This window comes from Canis lupus, chromosome 12 (assembly GCF_011100685.1).
Source record: "Canis lupus familiaris isolate Mischka breed German Shepherd chromosome 12, alternate assembly UU_Cfam_GSD_1.0, whole genome shotgun sequence".
Taxonomy (NCBI): Eukaryota; Metazoa; Chordata; class Mammalia; order Carnivora; family Canidae; genus Canis; species Canis lupus.
Window position 1 is genome coordinate 46,943,940 of NC_049233.1, and position 26,884 is coordinate 46,970,823.

The 26,884-nt window shown below is 34.9% G+C and overlaps 1 protein-coding gene across 4 annotated transcripts in view; it reads left to right on the forward strand.

Annotated features, from left to right (window-relative positions):
* Positions 1-26,884, forward strand: part of ZNF292 (zinc finger protein 292) — a 102,034-nt gene that overhangs the window by 46,466 nt on the left and 28,684 nt on the right. For all 4 annotated transcript variants that reach the window (XM_038554667.1, XM_038554665.1, XM_038554666.1 and 1 more), the window contains 3 exons: positions 12,229-12,383; positions 12,566-12,644; positions 14,866-15,001. In XM_038554667.1, the coding sequence (XP_038410595.1) occupies positions 12,229-12,383; positions 12,566-12,644; positions 14,866-15,001 (370 nt within the window). The remainder of the gene's footprint in view (positions 1-12,228; positions 12,384-12,565; positions 12,645-14,865; positions 15,002-26,884) is intronic.

Below are 26,884 nucleotides of genomic sequence, written 5' to 3' on the forward strand. Positions count from 1 at the left end.
AGTTGCCATTTTCTGGAGACTTGTCTTACTGCCTTAGATGAATTTTCTATATATGTATTGCTAATTGAATCCAAACTCTTCCTTCAGTTGTATAAATCTCCTCTCAGCTTATTCAGGCACATAAGGTAGTCTATCAAGTTCATCTTGAAGAAATTTCTCCGAGAGCCATCTGTTATATTGCACTATTCTTCAGGCCTGTTTTACAGCTTTCTTCTGGGATCTTTATCGCCTCTCTGTTAGAATCCCTTTTTCCTAAATATCACTTTCACATCTTCCTTGCTTTATTCTCTCATTTTGGCAAAATTCACCCTTCAGTAGCATCCTGGAAAAATGTCCTTAGAAAGTGAAATTTTTGAGAACTTACATGTCTGAAAATGACTTTGCTGTCTTAATACTTGATAGTTGGATGGAAATAATTTCCCTTCAGTTTTTAATGCAGTGCTTCTTTTTCCTTTGGCTCCAGTGCTGCTGTTGAGAAGTCTACTGTTTTCCTCCTTTAGGCTTATTTTGATCCTCTCTTTGCCCTTGAGCTCTGAAATTTTATGAAAGAGTACCTTGGTGCAGGTCTACTTTCAGGAATTGTGATGGGACTCAGTGAGTCTTCCCATTAAAATTCATGTCCTTAGGTTCTTGTTCTTTGATTTCTTCCCTTCCATTTCTCTATTTTGACTTTCTGGAATTTCTGTTGTTAATTATGGGACTCCACTGTTCTCCAAATGTTCTTATCTTTTCTCTCCTATCCCTTTTATTTTATTTGCTGGGGAAATTTCCTCAGCTTATTTTCTTGGCCTTGAGGATTTCATTTCCATTACTTTAATTAAAATTTTTAAAAATATATTTCTTGGTGATGTGTTTTTGTTCATAGGTCTAATATATTCTTTCACCTCTGAGACATTAATGATAGTTTTTTGGATTTTTGTCTTCTCCCCTAGTCTCATAGTCGCTGCTCACTCCAGGTTTCTTTCTTTTTGTTTTTGGGGTTTTTTGGTGTGTTTTTGTTTTTTGTTGTTGTTGTTTTACTGTTTGTTTTGATTTCTCACTCTTAGATGCTATCCTCAGGTGTCTAGTTGGTCTTTGGCTGTGCATATTTAAAGGTATACTGCTGAAAAAATCATTCAGAGCTCCAAGCTCCTAACTATGGTTTGTTGTAGTCTTCATAAGGGAACCAAGCTGAGTTTGCTTGTTTGTTTTTTCTGGGAAAGGCCTGGGAGAATCTTTGGGTCCTTTTTCTTGAGTTCCCAGAGAAGGACTCCACTAAAGCCTCTGGAGGTTCTGACAGTGATTTTGGGAAAAGGCCTGAGAAAGGGAGCTGCCTCTGTCGCCAGTGTGTAAAGTTGATTCAATACCTTATTATAAAATTAAGATACCTCCCCTCAATTGTATAGAGACACTGTGGGGTTTTTTTTCCCCCCTTTTTAAAGAAAACTCTACAAAATAAGCTTCTGTTGGCAATAGAGAGGAATAGTTTATAGATTGGGTCACCTCGCTTTGGAGAGGAACTAGGAAATCAAAGATTGAAGCTTAACCACTTATATAGGCTTTCAACCGGTCCTCTTCCTAGACCTCCATTTGTAGAGGCACCTAGTGCTCCCAATTCTTGAGCCTTTGGTGATCCTGCGGTTAGTGTCTTTATGTAGTCTCCTTAGGAGTCACTTTTCTTAGAGTGCCACTCTTCTGTATGCTCCTTAGTGTTTAAAATTTTCTCAGGGGCGCCTGGGTGGCTCAGTGGTTGAGCATCTGCCTTCGGCTCAGGTCGTGATGCCAGGGTCCTGGGATTGAGTTCCGCATCAGGCTCCCACAGGGAGTCTGCTTCTCCTTCTGCCTGTGTCTCTGCCTCTCTCTCTCTTTATCTCTCCTCTCTCTCTCTTTATCTCTCATGAATAAATAAATAAAATCTTAAAAAAGTAAAATAAAATTTTGTTTCTCTTTTCTCCATTTCTGTTTTCTTAGTTTATGTGGGTTTATGCCACTTCTAAAATATTGTTGTTTTAGTGAAGTTTGGAGAGAGCAGAGTGTAAAAATATGTGTATCCGATCCACCATTTTTACACAAAACCTTAAAATAAATTTTAATAACTTTGAAATTTAAAGAGCATTACACACCAAAAGCTCTGGGGGTCCAAAAGGTCAAAACTATAAGATGTTATTTGCTTTCTTTCACTTGTGTACAGTGGAGTCTTCCAGAGGTTATGTGATGTGTGATGTTGCAGCACATTAAATGCAGAAATAGGCAAATCCTGCTTTTTTGTTTTTACTAACTTTTTACTAATTTTTGAACAGTTTTTTCCACTAAAAATATCTTCTAGTAACATGATAGTTTTATTATTGTTTTTTAAAATCCATTCAAAAATGTATAGTTTAAAATCTTAGTTTTCATTTCTAGTATGATGAATATCAATAGTTATAACCTACATAAAAAAACATCTCTGGAATCCTCAGTAATTTTTTTTTAATTTTTTTTTTTTATTTATTTATGATAGTCACACACAGAGAGAGAGAGAGAGAGAGGCAGAGACACAGGCAGAGGGAGAAGCAGGCTCCATGCACCGGGAGCCTGATGTGGGATTCGATCCCGGGTCTCCAGGATCACGCCCTGGGCCAAAGGCAGGCGCTAAACCGCTGTGCCACCCAGGGATCCCCAGTCCTCAGTAATTTTTAAGAGAGTAAAGAATCATGAGGTCAAAACTTTTGAGGGCTTCTACTCTAGACAATTCTAGATATAAATTGGAACTGAACATGAGTATAACAGTGTAAACATATCTAATGATCCACTAGTCTCACCTTTTTTTTTTTTTTTAGTCTTGCCGTTACATAGGATGATAATGGGATTTACTCCTCATGTTCATTAAATTCAACACTCCTGTGGTTTTATTCAAAATTTTTTTGTTTTCTCTCCTAATAATCTTTAGAGGAACAAGAGGAAGCTGCTGGAGGAAGTTAATCTATACTATCTTTCTCCCTAGAGTATATATATTCCAGTCTCTGCTGACTTAGATAATGAGAAATAGGTACAAGAGCCAAAATGTTAAAAGTGTGCATTTTTTTCCCAATGGTAAACATTGGCTCTTCAAGAGGAAAAAAAAAAAAAACTTAGATATTATAATAGTTTGTGTCCCATAAACAGGTACACAGTACATCTGGGTATTAAAATTTCATTGGAGATAGGGGTTCGTTAGGAAGAAAAATCAAAAAGTTCCTTAGGAAGGGATGGTAAGGAAAAAGGTTGCAAAACACTGTGTTAGAGATCCTGTTAGAGCACAGTCTTTTAGTCTTTCTTTTACTTATATTTCTTTCTCTCTCTAGGCTTGCTCTATAGGGCCACATAGTAGAGGCTATGACCACAAATAACTTGTAGGGGTCCAATAGGTTGCTTAAAGAGGGAGACATCTAGGTGAGGCTTTTAGCAACCAGCAAGTTTATGCCCGAGGTCTCTGACTCATCACTCAGCTTCAGCTGCTTATTGTCATGGTGGAATATAGGCCCAAAGTTGCCAGGATTTCTGTATTTTTTAAAAAGAAAAGCCAGAAATCCAAATTTTATGGAAAACTTATTTTTAGGGTGCCTGGGTGGCTCAGTCAGTTATGCATCAGACTCTTGATTTTGGCTGGGGTCATGATCTCACTGTTGTGTGTTGGAGCCCCAAGTCGGATTCTTTCTCTCCCTCTCCATCCTCCTCTTTTTAAAAAAAACTTATTTTTAAATATCAGAAACCAATTCAAATAATTTAAAAATAATACAGCAATCAAAACTTCCATGAACTACTGGTTTGGGACACCTCTCTCCCCACACCACAGAAAGTGTAGTCTTTTCCACTATGATAGAATTAGTCTCCAAAATATGACTCTTCGACAGCAGCCTGAACTCAGAGTCCTCTTGCTCCTACATGAATAACTGTGGTAGATTCTCTTGTCCCAGGAGGCTAACCTGTCCTATTTTGGTTAACTCTAATTGTTTGATGGCTCTGCCTCAGAGGAAGCAGAAATATAACTCCTTCAAACTTTAGCCTAGTGGTCCTGGTTTGTTCTAGGAGACTATATAGAATAAAATTTACTCTTCTCTAACATGACAGGTCTTCAAATTTGTTAATTTGGCTGTGAATCAAAAATTTCTCCAAACTTTAAATTCAAACTATTGGGGTTTGAATCTCTTCTCTGCCTCTTAACTAGTCTTGGGACTTGTTACTTTAACCTTTTTGTACTCCAGTGTGTCTGTTTTAATATATTACTCTAATTTATCTAATTGCTGATAAGATACTACATGTAAAGCTCTGAGGATAGTGCCTAGCCTATAGTAAATATTCAGTAAATGTTATCCAGATTAGCATCCTTATTCTTCATATAACACAGTTTTAAATTTCCTTACAGTTTACTCATTAATGGAAGCAATATGGTGCCTTATAGGAAAACTTTTCTTTCTCTAGCTCTTCTCTTCTATATTATCCCCCCCCCCCCCACTTCTCTCAAAACCAGGTTACAATGACTTTTATCTCTGTTGTTTTTTTTTTTTTAAAAGATTTATTTATTTATTTATGATAGAGAGAGAGAGAGAGAGGCAGAGACACAGGCAGAGGGAGAAGCAGACTCCATGCCTGGAGCCCGATGCGGGACTTGACCCCAGGACTCTAGGATCACACCCTGGGCCAAAGGCAGGCACCAAACCGCTGAGCCACCCAGGGATCCCCCCCACTTTTTTTTAAATTTTTATTTATTTATGATAGTCACACAGAGAGAGAGAGAGAGGCAGAGACACAGGCAGAGGGAGAAGCAGGCTCCATGCACTGGGAGCCCGACGTGGGATTCGATCCCAGGTCTCCAGGATCACGCCCTGGGCCAAAGGCAGGCGCTAAACCGCTGCGCCACCCAGGGATCCCCAGGGATTCCCCCTTTATCTCTGTTTATATGTATGTAAAAATATAAATACAGACATATATACACATAAACATTCACTTCTTCATTCTTGAGGGCATATGGACATAAAAACCATTAGTGAGACAACCGAAGTGTAAGACTGGCCTCTCCTTCACTGTCCTAATAGAACCCTGATTTTATTCACAGTTTCCTTCCTCATGGCTCTATGCTTCAGAGAACCACGCCCAATCTATAGTGTTGGAGAGTGGGTTCTGAGTGGTTTAAAAGTCAACCATCGGGTTCCATGATGGCTAGGTGATTTTTGACATAGGTATGTGATGTGATTCTGGCCCGTAAGACCTGAGGAGAAATTGATGGGAATTGGGTTTTGGGTTTCTGAGAAATGTTTTTTTGTTCCTAAATGAGATGCACACGAAGAGATGGTCTCATCTTTCTGGTTATTGCTGAGTCTAGGTAAGAAACCTGTTACACTATTTTCAAGCCTGGGATTGGGTGGGGGCACCACCTGAGGATGGCAGCGTGCAGACATAAGTGGGTTCTTGAAGACATTGTTTATATTTGTTTGTGTTTTTCTTTCAAGTTTTTATTTAAATTCCAATTATTTAATATACAGTGTAATATTTGTTTCAGGTGTAGCCTTTAGTGATTCATTACTTAAACATACAACACCCAATGTGCATCACAGTCTTGAAGACATTGTTGAGCTTCTTACTACACTAACCAATTCTGGAAACTGCCCTTCCTCTTAATTCCCTATTATGTAAAAAAAACCTTTCTTATGTATGCTGCTTTGAGTCAGAATTTCTGACTTCCAACTAAAATAAGTTTGATTGGTAGAGTTTCTTTAATTCCAGTATGGCTGGCAAATTGGGTAAAAGGTACTTTGTAGTTATAAAGTAATACCACAAATTTATAGTTCTCATACATTACCACAAACAGTAGTTGTTTGTAGTGGACAGAATGTTTCACAGAGAATAAGAGTTCAAAACCAATTGGTAATGGGCTTTGCTAATTACCAATTCTATTAATAGTATGCAGGTCACTGGATCCTTTCATTACCACTCTGTAAAAGACAATTAAATGATCTTTACTGTCTCTTCTAATTCTGTGAAAAGAATAGGAGTCTTGACCATTCTGAGATTTCCACCTAAAAGCCCTTGTATAGAGTAAAGCAATAGATATCACTAAGTAACTTTTTTTTTTTTAATTGAAGAAAGGATAATTTATTAACTGATGTGTTGGGGATACTTCCAGTCTCACAGTGGTTCTATTGATCTTAGTGTCTTGAGAAGCGAGGGAAGCTCTACTATTAATATACTTGCTGGCTATAAATATCAACTCTCAAAGCTTTATACATCTAGATAATACATCTAAATCTTTTTTTAAAAAAAGATTTATTTATTTATTTATTCATGAGAGAGAGAGAGAGAGAGAGAGAGAGGCAGAGGGAGAAGCAGGCTCCATGCAGGGAGCCTGATGTGGGACTCAATCCCGGGTCTCCAGGATCACACCCTGGGCTGCAGGCGGCGCTAAACCGCTGTGCCACCGGGGCTGCCCCCTAGATAATTGCTTTTTAACTTATTCTCTTCTATGTAATCACTAGGAGTGTATCATCACTTTTTTCATTCTGTCTCAATCTGCTGTCATCTTTCTGCCCTCTCCCTAGTTATGTTATTCCCAGACTATTAAATAGCCACCTGAGTGGTCTCTTCTTCACCAGAATCTGCTTCCTCTTCCTCTTTCCTCATTTATAAATGAGGTGATAGTGAGGTGATAGTCTTTAAGGTACTTTGTGATTCCAACATTCTTTTTTTTTTTTTTTTTTTTTTTTAAGATTTTATTTATTCATGAGAGACACAGAGAGAGAGAGGGAGAAGCAGGTTCCATGCAGGGAGCCTGACATGGGACCTGATCCTAGGTTTCCAGGATCAGGCCCTGGGCTAAAGGCGGCGCTAAACCGCTGAGCCACCCAGGCTGCCCAGCATTCTATGTTTCTCATCATTTCAGACTCTATTAAATCCATAAGAACTCATCTTTTTTTTTTTTCCCCAATTAGAATTAAGTTTAGAAACTTCTTTCATCTGAGGACAGTAGAACTCAATTCATAAAGGAAAGAAGTAAGGTATGAGTACTCTTTGCAGAGCTAGACATATCAAGAAATGTAGGTCTTGGGGAAAGTGTAGGTATAAGCGTACTTTGGAGATATTGCAGGTTCAATTCCAAACTACTGCAGTAAAGCAAATATCACAGTAACATGAGTTAAATGAATTTTTTGGTTTCCCAGTACACATAAAATAACACTACACTGTATTCTATTGAGTGTGCAATAGCATTGCAGTAAAGCAAATATCACAGTAACATGAGTTAAATGAATTTTTTGGTTTCCCAGTACACATAAAATAACACTACACTGTATTCTATTGAGTGTGCAATAGCATTATGCCTAAAAATATATGTACTTAATTTTTTAAAAGATTTTATTTTTAATAATCTCTGCACCAAATGTGGGGCTTGAACATACAACCCCAAAATCAAGAGTTGCATGCTTCACTGACTGAGCCAGCCAGGCACCCTTGTACTTACTTTAATTTAAAAATACTTTATTGATAAAATGTGTTAACCATCATCTTTTAGTGAGTCTTAATCTTTTTACAAGTGGAGGGTCTTGCTTTGATGATAGCTGCTGACTGGTCAAGATGGTAGCTGCTGAATATTGGGGTGGTTTTGATATTTTCTTAAAATAAGACAACACTGAAGTTTGTTTTGATTGATTCTTCCTTTCACCAGCAATTTCTTTGTAGCATGAGATGCTGTGTGATAGCACTTTGCCCACAGTAGAACTTAATTCAAAGTTGGAATTAGTCCTCTCAAATTGTGCTGCTGCTTAATCAACTTAATTTTATGTAACTTAAATTTATGTAATATTCTAAATGCTTTGTTGTCATTTGAACAGTCTTCATAGCATCTTCACCTGGAGTAGATTCCATCTCAAGAAACCACTTTCTTTGCTCATCCATAAGATGCAAACTTATGTGTTCAAGTTTTATCATGAGGTTGCTCATCCATAAGATGCAAACTTATGTGTTCAAGTTTTATCATGAGGTTGCAGATACAGTTACATCTTCAGGCTCCACTTTTTAAAAGTTTTTTTATTTAACCTCTACCCCCATGTAGGACTTGAACTCATAACCTGAGATCAAGGGTCACATGCTCTTCTCACTGAGCTAGCCAGGCACTCCTTTAGGTTTCACTTGTAGTTCTCTTGCTGTTTCCACCATATCTGCAGTTACTTCCTCCACTGAAGTTTTGAACCATTCAAAGTCATCCATGAGCATTGGAATCAGCTTCTTTCAAACTCCTTTTAATAATACTTATTTTGATCTCTTCCCATGAATCACGAATGTCCTTAATGGCATCTAGAATGGTGAATTCTTTCCAGAATGTTTTCAACTTAACTTTGCTCAGAGCCATCAGAAGAATCACTGTTAAGGGCAGTTCTAGCCTTATGAAATGTATTTCTTAAATAATAAGATTTGAAAGTTTAAATAACTCTTTGGTTATTTAAACCAGATGTTTAAACTGGGCTGCAGAACAGATGTTAACAGGTATGAAAAGAACTTGAATCTTATACATCTCCATCATAGCTCTTGGATGACCAGGTGGATTGTCTACGAGTGGTAATATTTGAAAGGAATCTTTCTCTCAACAGTGGGCTTAACATGTTCAATAAACCATGTTGTCAACAGATGTGCTATCTCTCAAGTTTTGTTTCATTTATAGAGCTCAGGCAGAGTAGATTTAGCATAATTCTTAAGGGCCCTAGGATCTTAAGCATGTGCTTCAACTTAGGCCACCAGCTGCATTAGCCCTTTACGGGAGAGTGGGCTTTTTCTTTGAACCTTTGAAACCAAGCATGGATTTGTCCTTTCTAGCTAAGGAAGCCCTAAGGTGGCATCTTCTTGAGATAGAAGGCTGTGTTGTCTGCACTGAAAATCTGTTGTTTACTCTAGCCACTTTTGATTAATGATCTTCGCTAGATCTTCTGGATGACTTGCTGCTTCACCTTATACTTTTGTTAGTTGGCTTCTTTTCTTAAACTTTAAACCTTTCTTTGAACCAACCTCTGCTGGTTTCAGACTTTTCTTCTGCCACTTACCTCTCTGCCTTCACAGTTTGAAGAGAGTTAGGATCTTGCTCTGGATTAGGCTTTGGTTTAAGGGAGTGTTGCGGCTGGTGATTTTTTTATTCAGACCACTAAAACATTCTCCCTATCGGCAATAAAGCTGTTTGACTTTACGAACATCTGTGTGTTTGTGGGAGTAGCACTCTTCATTTCCTTCAAGAACTTTAACTTTGCATTCATAAATTGGCTGTTGGGCACAGGAGGCCTACCTTTCAGCTTGTCTTAGCTGTTGACTGCCTTCCTCTTTAAGTCTAGTCATTTCTAGACTTAAAGACTTCTAGTCTTCACTTTTGATTTAAAGTGAAGGATATGTGACTCTTCTTTCTCTTGAATACTTAGAGGGCCATTGTGGGGTTAATTGTCCAAATTTCAATATTGTTATGTCTCTGGGAATAGGGGAGGCCTAGGAGAGCAAGAGAGATAGTCAGTGGAGCATTCAGAACAAATGCAACATTTTCAGATTAAGCTCACTGTCTTATATGGATGCGGTTTGTGGTGCCCTAAACAATTACCATAGTAACATCAAAGATCAGTGATCACAGATCACCATAGCAAATATAATAATAATGAAAATGTTTGAAATATTGCAAGAATTACCAAAATGTGACAGACACAAAGTGAGCAAATGCTGTTGAAAAAATTGTGCTGATAGACTTGCTCAATGCAGGGTTGCCAAAAACCTTCAATTTTTAAAAAACTCCAATACTTCTGAAGCACAATAAAATGAAATGCAATAAAAATGAAGCATGCCTAGATATGTACATATATAGAGAAATGTAGGACCTTTGAAATGTATGACCTCTTTAGGGTTTCTTTCAGTTAGGAGATAGGAAAAGGAAGAAGCTTATAATTTCAAAGCCGTTGGAAAATTGGTATGATATATTTGCTTTTCCAGTGAAAAATTAAATCTATTATGGAAATTGATTAATTATTGCAAGAGGACTAATAAGGGAAACCTAAGCATTGAATCAAATCCATGTTAGATTAGGAACATTTGCCAGGCTTAAAATTCTCTAGACATCTAAACATGTTTTTCCAGAAAAAGGAAAATAATATTTAGTAATTTTGTGTGGAAAGGTACTAACCAAAGTAAGAATTGTATGCATAGTTGGTGTTAATTCTGAAATTCTTAAAGATGTGAGGTCATCCTCTGCCATATCACCATAAAATGCCCAAGGAAAACATTAAAACCAACCTTAAAAACAGAACATTATACTCTGTTTCATTCCTAGAAATAAATGGATGATTACAAAACAATCCCAAAATGCTGATCTTTCCACTCAGTTGGTAGGTTTGGTTTGGATTTTTATAAGTTCTTTTTTTAAGATTTTATTTTTATTTGAGAAGGAGCATGAGTGAGTGTGCGCATGCACGAGCAAGGGGGGAGGGTCAAAAGGAGAGGGAGAAGCAGGCTTCTTGCTGAGCAGGGAGCCTCACATGGGCGATATAGATATTTATAAGTTCTGTTGAGGGATTTTTTTTTTTCTTTTTTACTGCTAACATGAAATACGTGTTCTTTCCCATTACCATTTCTCTAACTCTCCAACACCAAATAGGTGTCCTACAATTAAATTCTGACACTCACTACTTGAACTTAGCGGGAGACCCCACAGGTTTAAAGGGCTTAGTCACACAAGACTGCTCTCACTTCAGATGTTAGTAGCAAGCAAGTGCTTGGGTCTCCAGGTTACCTGCACTTTCTATCCAATTTGGAGAGGATGGCGGTTTATGAATATATGACTGCTCAGGAAGTGAGTTGTTATTATGTTGCTCTTTAATTTAACAGATTACCCTTCCTTCCTTCCTGTTCTTTCTGATCACTAACTACTGTTAAAGGTAATAAAGAGGACAAGCAGTGTTTTGAGTGTTTGATAGTAGAATGTAACTTCTTCCTTCCTAACTTTTTAACTTCCTTCCCACCTTCCTACCTTTCTACATATTTTTTAAAAGCTCCTTCTGTATGTCAGTTGATACAAGCCCTCATGGAGTTTTCATGTAAGATAACCTGATAACCTTTTTTTCTTGGAAAAGGACACCCAAATTTCCACGTGATGAGATGAGTCTTAAATCTTGAAGTGTGAAAAGGACCAACTATGGCAGCTTTCTATATTATAGAAACAATTAGTCCTTTATTTAGCATAATCCTAGAACTTTTTAGATAATACTTTTTAGTAACACACAATTTGAATAGTTCTAGAGATTTAAGAATATGGGTGTCTTTTAAAATGCTGCTGCCAGGGACGCCTGGGTGGCTCAGTAGTTGAGCATCTGCCTTCGGCTCGGGTCATGATCCCGGGATCTGGGCTCCAGTCCTGCATCAGGCTCTTTGCATGAAGCCTGCTTCTCCCTCTGCCTCTCTCTCTCTTTCTGTGTCTCATGAATAAATAAATAAAATATTTTTTAAAATAAAATGCTGCTGCCAGTTTCTTCTACCTTCTCCCTTCTATAGGATAATTTTTTTTGGTGTTTTTGTTTTGTTTACTTTTAGTAATTCTGATAAGGTATATCTGAAAGATTTACTTCCTTAAAGGATAAAGAGTATTTTATTTTAAAAAATAAACACTTTATTACAAAAGTTACTTAACCATATTATTCTTTAGTATCTTTAATACTGATCTTATGTATGTTAAAGTACTTTAGATGAATTTTTAAATGATTAAGTTTGTTATAAAACTAATAATATGTTATACCGTTTTTTTTTTATTAACTGAAAAATTACATGTCTCTTCTGACCATATGCAATTTATTTATTTTAGGCATTGAATTTTATGCTCCTTATATGAAAAATAGAAATGTAAATATTTGAAATTCTTTACTGCATGCCTTCTGGTCAAGCTGGTCTAGGTATCTTCTTTTTAAAATAACTTTTACTTGGAAGTTTTGGGGTGAAGGTGGCATTTGCTAGGGAAGAAAAGATAATGCTTGTACTACTTATCCTTCATGAAATTACGCTATTATTGGATGAATTAACACTAATCTTTTCTCCAACAGAGAGCTGCTGGAAATAAGACTGTGGCTTTATTACTTTTAATATTTTAATCAGTGTAAGCTATTTTTTGTTTTTATAAATAAAAAATGTTATTTTTCAAAATTTCTCAGGCAAGAAAGAAAAACAGTTGATTAACCAGTGTGTATTTTGATTTACATTGAATACCTTTTACTGTTCCTTCCAAAACAGACACTCCTTGAATATGCAGAGAAATGGAAAACTTCAGAAGATCCTTTACCTTTATTGGAGGTATACACAGTGGCTATCCAAAGTTATGTTAAAGCGCGACCTTATCTTACCTCTGAATGTGAAAATGTAGCATTGGTTCTGGAACGCTTGGCATTGTGAGTAGACCTTTGAAAATAAAAAAGTTAAATTTAGCTTTTTGTTTTAATTCTGTTTCTCAGTCTTATGATGGTTTAATTTTAAATAGAATAGTTATCGGGTATCTATGATACTGGGATTGTTTTGTTTTACTTTGAATTTTAATAAATATTTGTATCCTTACCAATTTTTTGTTTTTTAGAAGCTGTGTTGAACTTTTACTGTGTCTGCCTGTCGAGTTACCAGATAAACAGTGGGAACAATTTCAGACACTGGTGCAGGTGAGAATATTTACCTATTAGATTTCATATAGGCATACCTTATATCCATTTTCTTTATCCTTCATAAACTATTTTGTTACACTTTAAAACTCTAAGTAGTAACAAGCATTAATTGCAGCTCTTGTTAACAATAATGTCATGCATATAGTAGATGTTAGATAAATGTGTGTTAAATGAAGATGTACATTTAGATAGATGGTTGAATATTGCACTGTTTTTTAACATCAGTTAATTAGGACTTTGCCAGACTAGTAAGGAAAAACAAAATGCCCTAATTTGTATTTAGAAACAATTTAATTGCTGAACATCTGCAATATGCCTTATTAGAATTTAACATATCATTTAATCCTTACGAAAACTTTGTGGGGGTAGGTATATTTTTTCCCATTTTAAAGGTGAGGAAACTGAGGCTCATACTTTTTATTTATCTACCCAAATTTATACAGCTAATATTACAGAGTAGTTATTTGAATCAAGATTCTTTATTCCAAAGTCCATGCTTTTCTCCTATAACTAAAAACACATGCTTTGTCTCTCTTACTTAGTGCTGTTATTCTACCTTATAGAAGTACACGATTTAGTTCTTAGTTGTCTTGGACTATTTTCAAGAATGTTAAATTTTGTTTCAAGCACTAGACTGTGCTGTATATACTATAGCTTCAAGTAGGTTTTGATTAATTGATTAATAAAAAAGAATGTTTTTACTAGCTAGCTTCAGAAAGTATAGTTGTCTCTTTCTCTACCCAGAGTTCATAAAATATGTTTTGGCTTGATGTTTTTTTCTGTAGGAGATATATTCAAGAGAATTAGTCTCAAACTTCAGAAGCATGTGAAATAAATTATAGTTAGAGAAGTCAGCTTTCATATTTTAATATTAACCATTAAAATCTTCATCAACTGTAAAATTCTTGAAGGTAGGCTTTATATCTTAATATCATAGGATCCCACATAGTGTCTTACACATAATAACTGTTTGTTGAAATAAAGGTGTCCTGTCTTGTTTGTCACGTTGCAACTATTTGATTGCTCAGTTTCTACTTCAGCATATCAATAACTCATGTCTTAGGTTGTTTTGACAGCAAGTATTTATTTTTAAATAATTATCTTAGAACTTTTCATTGTTTGGCACTCTACCCCAGAATTAAGTTGTTTTTATATACAAATACAATACTGAATTCCTCATGCTATTTATTTTGTCAGCATATAATAAACTTTAAAATTTTTCTTTTTGAAACAGTAGCACTAGTTGATACTTTTTCATAGGGGTTAATGAAAAGGAAATAACTCTTTAAATCCTTATATGGTAGCTTTCAACAATTGTTCAAAGAAACTTTCTTAAAGCACTGGAACTTGTTGTGTGGGAAGACTTTATGGTTTTGAGAAATAGACTTTTCGTATAAACATTACATGTAGCTTCAGGAGTTTTCATGACACTTAGCTCTCATTTCAGAGCTTCCTTGGGATTATTTTATACCTGCTTAACAGCATTTGTTTGATTTTGCCTGTGTTTTACCTTTTTAACCTTTCTTTACCACATTAGAGGATACACCCCATAAATGCAGGGACCAGTTGCTCTCTTCCCTAGTCCTTTGCCCGTGAAATTCCCAATAAACGTTTTCTGAATTGAATAAAAACCATTGGTCTTTTGTCCTGAAGAATATGCTAATTGCATGAACACTTGAGAATAACTAGTAAGCAGGTTTTAATGTCAGCTTTAAATAGAATATTGCCAAGGCTATGTAATGATTAAATGAAAAATCATGCATTTAGTTGTTTTCATAAGTCCCTTTTATTGGAGTTTGTGTACATTGTCACTTAGGCCTTAATGCAAATCTGTCCTTTATTAATGGTAGAAGTGTTTTTGGAAAAAGTTTTTTTTACTAACACAAAGGATATATAAAATGTGTAAGGTCTTTTATGCTGTGGATATTCTGATAGCTTCCTTGAGAAATAACTTTGCTCTTGGTTTAGATTTTGGGGGAAAATAATTTTGACTTAATTCTAGAAATACATTGTATTTATTTAAAATTTATAATTGATACAGTTCTTGAGATTCATCTTTAAAAATTAGAAATAAAAGAATTCAGCACTTTGTAATGTGATGTGAAATTTTTAAGATAAAACTCTTATTTTTCAAAAGTTTAGTATTATTTTTAGAGCCTGATAAGCTTGCTTTTAAAAATCTGTTGTAATTCTTTGGATGTTTATTTAATATTTATAGGTAGCTCATGAAAAGCTGATGGAGAATGGCAGCTGTGAATTGCATTTTTTAGCTACTCTAGCTCAAGAGACTGGGGTGTGGAAAAACCCGGTACTGTGCACTATTCTTTCCCAGGAACCATTGGATAAGGATAAAGGTAAATTTTCTAGAGAGAGAGAAAAAAAGAATCATTAGACTAGAAAAAATAAGTACTTAAAATTGTTTTGATAAATATAATTCATCTCAAGATTTCCCAAAGAAGGACCATTTAATAAATTTTAGCTGAGGTGCTTCAGGCCCTTCACCTGTATTTTATTTGGGGGAATATGTATTTGTAGGACATTACACAGTCGTAGAGTAACAGCAAAGCTAAAATTTTTCCCAACATCTTTTCAGTAGAGGAATTCCCTCTGCGACATCCTGACAGGTGGCAATCTCGCTTATATTTGGTAACTTACTTGACAGATGGGGAAGCAGAAGTAGGGTAGTTAAATGATTTTCCTCAAAATAGAGAAAGAAATTAAACCTGGAACTCTTCTCACTCTAAGATTAGTACTCTTTCTCAAACAGCTTATTGCTCCATCTTATTTTATTCCGTTTTGTTGTTGTATAAACTGGCAGATGTCCTGTTGGAAGTAGATGGCTAAATCACTAATAATATGTATAACACTTAATGTTCAGAGCTGAAAAATTGTACATACGATGAGGAAGAGCACAGTTATTGTCTTTGATACTTTCTTGAAATTATTTTTCAAGAACCTTTCCCAAGGTATTTAACTGAAGAAGTAAATAAACTTCTTCTGTTGTTTATTGCTGCTTTGCTTGTTGATTAATGGCAAACTTTAGGTACTTTGCTTTGTAATAGCAAATTATGAAGGCTCTGAGAAAGGAGTGTTAGGTCCATTGCTTGTGAACTCTTCTGGTACATTGATATTTACCAAAAGGCTTCCCAGCCAATCTCCAAACTTCTTTTCAAGATGGTTTTTTCTACCTGGCTCCCCCTTACCATTTCTCCATGCTTTCCTGATAGTCCTAGAAATGTTATCTGTTCCTTAATTTTCATAAGCAAACTATTTTTAGTACCTCCTCACATCGTGGATATCCACAGATTAGCTGCAGTATTCCCATGACCTTGGAGAAATGAGGAGTGGACTCTCATTATTTAAATTAGTAATAATAACAACATTAAAAGTTGAAAATCTTAGAATTTTTTGCCTTTGGCCTATTAGTTACATTCGCAGTATACTAATACCACTATGATTTTGTTCTTATAATCAAATTATACTTTCTAATCTATTCAGCTTTTGGAAATACTGGATGTAATATATTCATAATATCAGATTACATTGTATAATTCCTAACAGTGTGAAATGTGCTTTTATATTTACGATTTCATTTAACCTTCACAATGATCCTGTGAAAAAGGTAGGATCTTTATTATCCCTGTTTTACAGATGAGAAAATGGAGGCTCAGGAAGATTGGTTGTCTTTTCTATATCACATTGCCAGTGATATGAGGCAGAGCCAGGAATTGAAGTCAAGACCTCTCTCCTTTTTATATCATGCCTTGTTGCACCTTGCCTAATAAAATCATACCTAGCTTAAATAATTAACTCCTTTTTTCTGTTGTCAATTTCTGAAGAGCATTTTTGCCAAACTCACACATTACACTAAAACAGGAAAATGGAACCTTTACCTTAGCAGGATTTAAAATTTATTTTAAAAGAATATGTGCTCAGTTTCCTTACTTGCTTAAATGTGCCTAACATCATTTCTATTAACACTCTCTGCCCATCTCTGTGCTGCTTTATTTCTCATTCTTTGCCTGACATAGCTACTAGAGTAATTTGGACTATTCAGTCAAGACAAGTTTCTTACAATAGCAGTGGATTATAGGTAGCTAGACTTTAATAAAACTCAATGAAACAATCAGATGTTAAATGACAGAGATTTTGCAGCCATAATGACTACTTGGTCCTCTGTTACTTAGAATGTGTCTTTGATGAGAGTCATTTTATGGATAATCACATAACCTAGAAGTGTATGTTTGTTACCTCTATTGAAAAAGCTGAAGGAATTAACATTTTACACAAATGTTAATTTATTTATTTATTTACATTTTCAAACTTGATGGTTCAAAAGGATAGGGAATTTTTAGCTTTAAATATCCAGCTTCTTAGTTTAACTTATCTATAACAAGTTTGAAGAGAAGAATTAGGTCTTAGAGAATAATGAGTATATCTCAGTAGGCTATGCTTATTAGTTTGTTTATAGTGAAGCCTTTGGAGGTTTAATGTAATAATTGAAAGTAATCTACTTAATCCTGAATATTTTTTTTGATTGACTTAAGTTTGGACCCACTAAAACTCAGGTAAACCAAAAAATGCTCTTTGATTTGGGGGATTAAGGGTGGGTGGAAATGCTGATTTGATTTCAAGGTTTTAGCATCCTAGAATAAAGTAACTAGTAACTAAATCAACATAATTCAAGTAGGTGGCCTTTGAATATTACAGGAACTTTAAGCTTACATGTTACTTGTACCTTTCTTTGGTCATAATCTCAAGATTGGAAAGACAATGTTTATTTTTTTACTCAATTTTAATGCCCTTCTAAAATATCACTGATAAGTTGGCCTTTGCTTAAACACCAATTTATTTGCTAGAGAGTGCTTTGCTGTGTAGTTCAGTCTATTCTTAACCTGTGATTAGAAAATCTTGACTATGAAAATTGTGAAAACTGCATTCTTAGAATTCCATGTTTTGGATCTAGTGCTACTGCTAGAGCTATACCAAACAAAGTATAAATCCCTCTTTCATGCCATAGCAATTGAGATTTTTAAAGATTTTATTTTATTTTTTGAGATTTTAAAAGATTTTAAATCTACAATCATGATTCTGTTTTTTTAGTGCATTTTGTTCTCTTTAATATCTAATTCTCAGAACTTAACGTGTACCCTAAATATGATCTAATAAGCTTTGAGGTCATTGGTACTCTTGTATTTTTCATTCTAACAATTTATACTTGTAGTGTGACTTAAGATGACATTAAACTTTTCGGGTAGCCACATCATTCTCACAACTTGGTGCGATTACTAAAACCATACAAACATTTTAAGAAACAAGTGCTACCCTTAAATTATCAACTACATTTTTATACTTTGTCTTTTGGCACACGAAGCATTGCTTTTTTTTTTTTTCCCTGCTTAATTTCACTGTTAGATTCATTCTGTGTTTTGCAACTTTTCAATATTCTTTGCAGTCTTGATTTTGTTATTCAAGGTTTTTGTCCTTATCAGTTTCCTCTTATTAACATATATTCTGTTGGCATCCAGGTCCTTGAAAAATAACCATAAAATGGTCATGTCCAGAAGTCTAGCCCCAGGATACTTACAGAAACCTAGCCCCAGGATACTTACAGAAACCTTCCTTCTTGCCTTCAGTCCTTTAATCAATACTCTTTGATTATGGTTGTTTGATAAAATACACCTGTTTTTCCTTATGTCTTCTGCTCCACCATTCTCCTTTTTTGTATATAAGGATTTGATAAAAGACCATAACACCATAACAAGTATTTGGCTAGAATTCTCTTAAGTCATAGTGTTTAATACTGAGGTTAATATGACCTAATTCATTATTTTTAAAAATGAACTTTTAATTTTAGAATAGTTTTAGATTTACAAAAAAATTGTGAAGAGTTCCAATATACCCACTACCAGTTCTCCCTACTCTTCATATCTTACCTTAGTATGATACATTTGTCACAGTTAATAAACCAATATTAATACAGTGTTATTAACTAACTTCCATACTTTATTCAGATTTCCTTAGTTTTTATCTAATGTCCTTTTTCTGTTCCAGGATTCCATCCAGGATACCACATTACATTTAGTCGTCATGTCTTCTTAGGCTCCTCTTGGCTGTGACAATTTTTCAGACTTTCCTTGTTTTTGATGACCTTGACAGTTTTGAGGAATACTGGTCAGGTATTTTGTAGAATGTCCCTTAATTGGGAGTTGTCTGATGTTGCTCACATGATTAGAATTGGGCTTACGGATTTGGGGAGGAAGATAACAGAGGTAAAATGCCATTTTTACCACATCATATCAGGGGTACATACTGTCCGCATGACTTCTCACTATTGATGTTAACTTTGATGACCTGGCAGAGGTAGTATGTCAGGTTTCTCCATTTTAAAGTTACTCTTTTTCTCCTTTTCCATATGGTACTCTTTGGAAGGAAGTTGCTACATGCAGCCCACACTTAAGAGGTGGAAATTTAAGCCCTACCTCCTTGAGGGGGGAGTGTCTACACAGATTATTTGAAATTTATAGAGATTTGTCTTTTCCCCATTTATTCAGTCATTTACTTATATCAATATGGACTAATGGAAATTCATTTTACACTTTGGTCATAATCCAAAACTACTTTATTTACTTTGTTGCTCAAATTGTCCCAGCTTTGGCCATTGGGAACTCTCTGATTTAACTTTTGTATTCCTTTATACCCATCATTATGGGTTGTTTTTTATTTGGGTACTTTCTTGATTTTTGGCATTATAAAGTACTCTAGCTTATTTTACATATTTTCTGCCCTACTTCTAGAATCAAGAGCCTTTGTTCTTTTTTCTTGGAGACCAGTGTTAGAAACCAAGACCTGGTAATTGGGTGTGTTTATTGCTACTAAAGTGACATTGTTTCTAGGGTATCATTGCTTCTAGGAACACTCAACAGATAAAGCAAGAAAATATATGTAGGTATACTAATCTATGTATAGATACATCTATACATATTTCCATATATAACGAGCTGTATTTATGTAAAACTAAATATGAGCGTTCGTACTAATGTCTTTTAGTCTAATCCATACTGAAAGAATCATTCAAGTCTTCTCTTCTGGCTTATCTATAACCTCTCATTTCAACAGAGTGTTATATAATTGGAATCATGCAATAATATAGCCTGTTCAGACTGACCTAGTATCACTGGCCATCAGTCTTAGTATACATGTATAGTGGTTTCATAATTGATAACTTATACCTCTGTGGAAAACAACTTTATTGATTAGAATACAATGCTATGTACAATTTCTCTTGCCGTTTTTCTAATAGACTCTACTCATCCAGAGTTGGTTAGGTGAGCACTTTATTTCCCTGCCTCTTTCAGTGAAGTTCTTTCATAATATTTGTTAATACAGTGGGGTTTTTATTTGGGGGGGGGGTTGGGGGTTTTTTTGTGTGTTTTTTTTGCCATATTCTTCATTTCATCTTGGGCTTCCCCAACCTCCTAAATAAAATTTGCATACTTTAAGATTCCTTCTTTGTGCTGTAAGGTTCTAGAGGTTTTGACAAATGCATAGTACCATGTATCCACCATTATAGTATCATACAGAATAGATTCACTGCCATAAAAAAAATCAACATCTTCACCTGTTGAACCCTTTCCTGAACACCTGATAACTACTGATTTATTTACCATCTCTATAGTTTTGCCTTTTCGAGACTGTCATATAATGATACAGCCTTTTGGTCTAGTTTCTTTTACTTGGCAGTATGCATTTAACATTTACCTAGGTCTTGAATACTTTAACAACTCATTTCTTTTTATTGCTGAATAGTATTCCATGATAATATATGTGGCACGCATGTACCAGTTTCTGTATCCATTTGCCTATTAAAAGACATCTTGGTTGCTACCATTTCTGTTTATGAATAAAACTACTATAAACATTTGTATGCAAGTTTTTGGGAGGACATAAGTTTCACAGGAGTTGAGTAAATACTAGGGGTAAAATTGTTAGATCATATGTAAGACTATGTTTTGCTTTGTAAAAAACTGCCAAACTGTTCTCTAAAGTGGCTATACCATTCTTCATTCTCACAGCGATGAATGAGAATTCATGTTGCTCTAGACCCTCATTGGTAATTGGGATTACCTATTTTGGGAATTGTAGCCATTCTAATAGGTGTGTAGTAATATCACATTTTTGTTTTAATTAGCATTTCTGTAATGATATAAGATACTGAACATTCTTTTCATATGCATATTTGCCATCTGTATATATTTGGTGAGGCATCCCTTTAGATTTTTGTTCCCTGTTTTTAAAATAAGTTTGTTTTCTTATTGTTAAATTTTAACAGTTCTTTGTATATTTTGGATATGAATCCTTTATCAGATACAAATTTTGCAAATACGTTCTTCTAGTCTGTGGTTCATCCTTTTCCTTAACAGTGTCTTTCACAGAGCAGAAAATTAAAATTTTAATGAAGTCCAACTTAGGAATTTTTTCTTTTGTGGGTCATGCCTTTGGTGTTTTATCTAAAAACTCATTACCACTATGTGAACTATACTGAAAAATATAAAATAAAATAATAAATAAAAATAGCAATACATACATACATATTCATTCATTACATAACCTAGAGTTCCATAGATTTCTTTCATAATTTCATTTCTCTCTTACAGTTCCACATTTTACATTTGGGTCTCTGATATATATTGAGATAATTTTGTGACAACTGTAACCTAATTTATGTTTATTGAATCTGTCTTGGCTCTGAATGCTCACATATCTTCTGAATGATCACAAGCCATGTTTTTAATATAATTAATTTTGAGACTTTTATTCAGGATTACATCTATTGCTCAGCCCCATTTTGAAAATTAGGTTTTCCCATCTATTTCCATTTGCTCCATTGTTCATTCTGCCCCTTTAAATCTAAAGCTTATTAATAAAACCACCATTAGAGGAATTCTCCTTTTTCTCCGTCAGGAGACAGAGATTATTTATTTGATTATTTATATCACACCCAAGGAACCGTCTTTTCTCCAGAAGATACCCACCTCTGCCGATTTGATTGTCCTCAATATTTTTGGTGAGCTCTAGGGGTCATCTTGGGTTCTAGCTTCAATAACATTTTGCATAGGTTAGAACCTAACAGTCATGATGCATGCATCCTTGGTCCTCAGCCTGTTTTCTGTTTTGTACATGATGTCATCTTACAATATAAACTTTGTGAGACCTTTCTATTACAATCACACTGAATTTCTTCACCCTTTTCCTTATACTTCTATATTGGGATAATTTGCAGTTGTACAATTCACATTTTTGTTAACTTACCCATCCTTTCTTGAATCTTAAGCCCTGCTGTCCTTTTTTCCACCCCGGAACCCTTTTTTTTTTCAAAGGAAATTTCTGAAGGCTAAGCTTTCCCACAGTACTTATAAATCTTTAAGAATTTTGTGAGAAAATAAATCTTTATTTCAGTAATAAACTTTGCATTTAAAAGCGAAGGTGGATAAGTTCTCTGGTTTATCACATGTTAGTTTACATAAGATGTAATATTTTGAAGGGAGGGGAGATAGAAGGTGAGAGCAGGTGATAACTCATTCTTTCCAGGTAAATAGGATGAGGTCAGATCTGATTGCATGCAGCTGCATTTACTTTCAGATGGTAAATCTCTAGTTACTATACTGATATTTTTTTGATACTTTTGGTATATTTTTTGTGTATGTATATGTAACTTTACGCGTCTATATAGAGAATGCCTGCTACTCCCCACCCCCCACTCCTTACCTCCCCCACCCCCACTTGTGCCCTTGCTCACTTTCTCTCTCTCTCTGTGTCAAATAAATAAATCTTAAAAAAAAATCACTTCTAAATTAGACTTTACTTACATATAACCCTTAAATTATCAGGATAGTGACTGGATAGAATTAAGCTGATAGAATTTAACTGTAGTAAGCCTGTGAAAGTGTTTGCTCCCATTTTACGCTGATGACATATTTGTATTTAACATTAATTATACTCTATTATATAATTAAATAAAAATATAGTGACCCCCAAATTTTCATTTTTACTAAAAATGATTTTAAAATAAAATACACTCAATAGTTTCTTAAAATATCTTGAAGCATTCTGTTTTAATGGGTCTGTTTTATAATAATTTATATATATATATATAAATATGTCAACTTAATTTTTCTTTTTTTAGATTTTATTTATTTATTCATGAGAGACACAGAGAGAGGCACAGACATAGGCAGAAGGAGAAGCAGCAGGCTCCTCATGGAGAGCCTGATGTGGGGACTCAGTCCCAGGACTCCGGGACCATGCCCCGAACCAAAGGCAGACACTCAACCACTGAGCCATCCAGGCACCCCATGTCAACTTAATTAATGCAAAACTCATAGTGAAATTTTAATTCACACAAAAATTTTAGGTTCACCTATGGTATGGATTTTTTTTTTTTTTTTGGTCTTTTAAAAATTCTGTTTCACAGCAGTCAAGTCAGAAAATCTGTTATCATAAAGTTTTACCATAATCAGGTAATGACCATAAAGTTTCAGATTTAACGAAAAAGGAAGCAACATGATTTAAGACATTCTGAAATCTTTTAAGTAAAAGATTCTGTTTGTTATAAATGTAATGTATTCCCTCAAGAAAGGGTGAGGGATAGGGCAAAGATTAAGACTATCTCTAATTGGTAATTGGACACGAAATATAGATTCTAATGGTAATTTGGACACGATATATAGATTCCTAGAGGAGTGGTTCTCAATCCTGGCTACGCTTAAATCACCTATAGAGTTTTAGGCATTTCAAGGCTGGAGGTCTACCTCAGACCAGAGTCTCTGGGTCTCAGCCCCAGGCATTAATACTTTTAAGAAGATCAACCTAATTGTACAACCATAGTTAAGAACCGCTTATCTACAGCTTGAGATATTCTATTTTTATTAAATTTCTAAATATGAAATTTTTGTGATTAACAGTGCTGCAGTGATTTTTGATTGTGGTAAAAAACATACCATTTTTTTTAAAAGATTTCATTTATTTATTCATGAGAGACAGAGAGAGAGAGAGGCAGAGATAGGCAGAGGGAGAAGCAGGCTCCATGCAGGAAGCCTGACATGGGACTCGATCCCAGGACTCCAGGATCACACCGTGGACTGAAGGCGGCGCTAAACCATTGAGAGCCACCCAGGCTGCCCAACACATACCATTTTTAAGTGTAAAAGTTCAGTAGTGTTAAATATATTAATATCGTTGTAAAATGTATCTCCAGAACTTTTCATGTTGCAAAATTAAAATTCTGTAACAGTTTTTTAAAAAATTTTATTTATTTGAGAGAGAGAGAGAGTGCACACACAAACAGTAGAAAGGGCAGAGGGACAGGGACCAGTAGATGTCCCGCTGAACATGGAGCCTGACACAGTGCTCAGTCCCAAGACCCTGAGATTATGACCTGAGCTGAAGTTAGATGCTTGACTAAGCTGCCTAGTCTCTCCAACATTTTTTAAAATTCTGTAACAATTTAGTTTCAACTCCTTCTACCTCAAGTCTCTCAGCCCCTGGTTAACCACCATTTTACTTTTGGTTTCTATGACTTTGATTACTTTAGTTACTTTTAAAAAAAATTTTTTTTATTATTTATTTATGATAGTCATACAGAGAGAGAGAGAGAGGCAAAGACATAGGCAGAGGGAGAAGCAGGCTCCATGTACCGGGAGCCTGACGTGGGATTCGATCCCGGGTCTCCAGGATCGCGCCCTGGGCCAAAGGCAGGCGCCAAACTGCTGCGCCACCCAGGGATCCCTACTTTAGTTACTTTTATAAGTAGGATTATATTGTATTTACCTTTTTGTGACTGGCTTATTTCACTTAGCATAATGTTCTTATTGTCAAGGATCATCCATATTATAGCATATCCCAGGATTTCCTTTTTGAGAGTGAATAATATTCCATTGCATGGATATACCACATTTATTTTATGTATTTATCTGTTGGTGGACGTTGGGATTGCTTCTACTTCTTGGCTCTTGTAGGTAGTACTGTCATGAACCTGAGGGTGCATGTGTATCACTTGAGGACCCTCCTTTCAGTTCTTTTATGTACATAACCCAGACGTGGATGAATCATATGGTAGATAGTTCTATTTTTCACTTTTTGAAGAGCTTCCAGATTGTTTTCCATAGAAGTTGTACCATTTTACAGTCCCATGAACAGTGCACAAAGCTTCCAGTTTCTCCACATCCTCACCAGCACTTCTTTTCTGGGTTTGTTAGCATTTGTTTTGTTTGTTTGTAATAACTATTCTAATGGATATGAAGTAATATCTCATTGTTTTGATTTCATTTCTATGATGATTAGTTTGGTGTCTTTTCATGTGTTAAATATATATCATCTTTGGAGAAATGTCTGTTAAAATCCTTTGTCTAACTCTTTAATAGGACTATTTGATTTCTTATTGTTGAGCTGTAAGTATTCTTTTTTTTTGTAAGTATTCTTTATGTAGATATTAACCCCTCATCAGGTATATGATTTGCACATATTTTTTCCCATTATGTAGGTTGCCTTTTCACTCTGTTGGTTCTGTCGTTTGATGCATAAAAATTAGGTTTGATGTAGTTCCAGTTGTCTGTTTTTGTTTTTATTGTCTATCTTGATGTCATCCAATAAATTCTTGCCAATTCCAGTGTCTTCAAGCTTATCTCCTTTGTTTTCTTCTAGGAGTTTTATAGTTTTGGGTCTTAAATTTAGATCTTTAATCCATTTTGAGTTGAATTTTTATATGGTATACGGTGAATGTCCAACTTCATTCTTTTGCATGTGAATGTGAGTTTTTCAAGCACCATTTGTTGAAGAGACTGTCCATTTCTCATTGAGTGATTTTTGGCATTCTTGTCGAAGATCATATGACCATATATGTGAAGATTTATTTCTGGCCTTTATGCTCTGTTGCATTGCCTATGTCTGTCTATATGCTAGTACCACTATGTTTTGATTACTGTAGCTTTATATATATTATTTTGAAGTAAGGAAGTGGGACATGGGACACCTCAAACTTTGTTCTTTTTCAAAATTGTTTTGCCTATCAGGAGTTCCTTGAGATTTAATATGAATTTTAGGATAAATTTTTCTTCTTAGTTTCCTTTTCAGGTTGTTCATTGTTAGTGTATAAAAATTGACCTTATTTTTATATTTTGATTATTGTATCCTGTAACTTTGCTAAAGTCATTTATTCTAATAGTTTTTTTGTGGAATTTTTAGGGTTTCCTACAAATAAGGTCATATCCTTTGCCGTCAGATTATTTGACTACTTCTTTTCCAATTTGGATGCATTTTCTTTCTTGCCCAAATGCTGAATTGTTTTTAAAAGGAAATACAAATTGTATTTTTAAAAAAGGAATAGTTGGTGGAGATTCAGGTAGGCCATGGTAAAAATTTTAGAATTTACTCTTTGAAGGCAAAGGGAAAGCATTGGAGGATTTTAACTTAGGAGAAGACAATCAAGTCTGTTGTACTTAAAAAAAAAAAAAAGAAAGAAAGAAAGTGGGTCTTAGTAGAAATGTGATGGTATAAGAGTGGATGCAGATGACTAGCAGAATGCTACAAAGTGGAGGAGTGGGTGAATGAATGGCAGGAGTAGAGACGGAAAAAAGTGAATGGGTTGGAGTATTTAGGCAATAAGCAGTGACAAAATTAGGTGGTGTGTTGAATGTGTGTGTGAGAAGGAAGCACGAGAGGGCATTTTTAAGGAAACTGTTAGGTTCTTTGCTTGAGCACAACTAAGTAAATTGAGGTAACATACTGTGGGATAGAGATTTCTGTATGCAATTTCAGATGCTTGTTAGAGATGTTGTCTATACCTTGCCCAGTAAATAAGTTGACTCCACTTTGAGGGAAATCTAGGACCTAGTTAGCCTAAGCTTTGGTATATAGGATGCTCATTTAATATTTGTGTAATGATTGATCACAAAAATTCAACTTATATATTGTAAATATTTAATTATCTTTAATGTGGAAACTAGTATTTTTTAAAATTATGTAAGTGGCATTCTATGAAGAGAAGCCATTCTTTCTTAATTGAACTGACTACATATTGATTTACATTGTGATATTATGTCATCCAGCTTTCTTGTTAGGCTCGAAGGTAGTAAAAGCTGCTTTTCTGTTCAAGTCCATAAATATAGAGAGAGTAGATTAAAAAGCTACACACAAGTAAAATTCAAGATATTTTTATTTTTCTGGGATGGGAGTGGGAA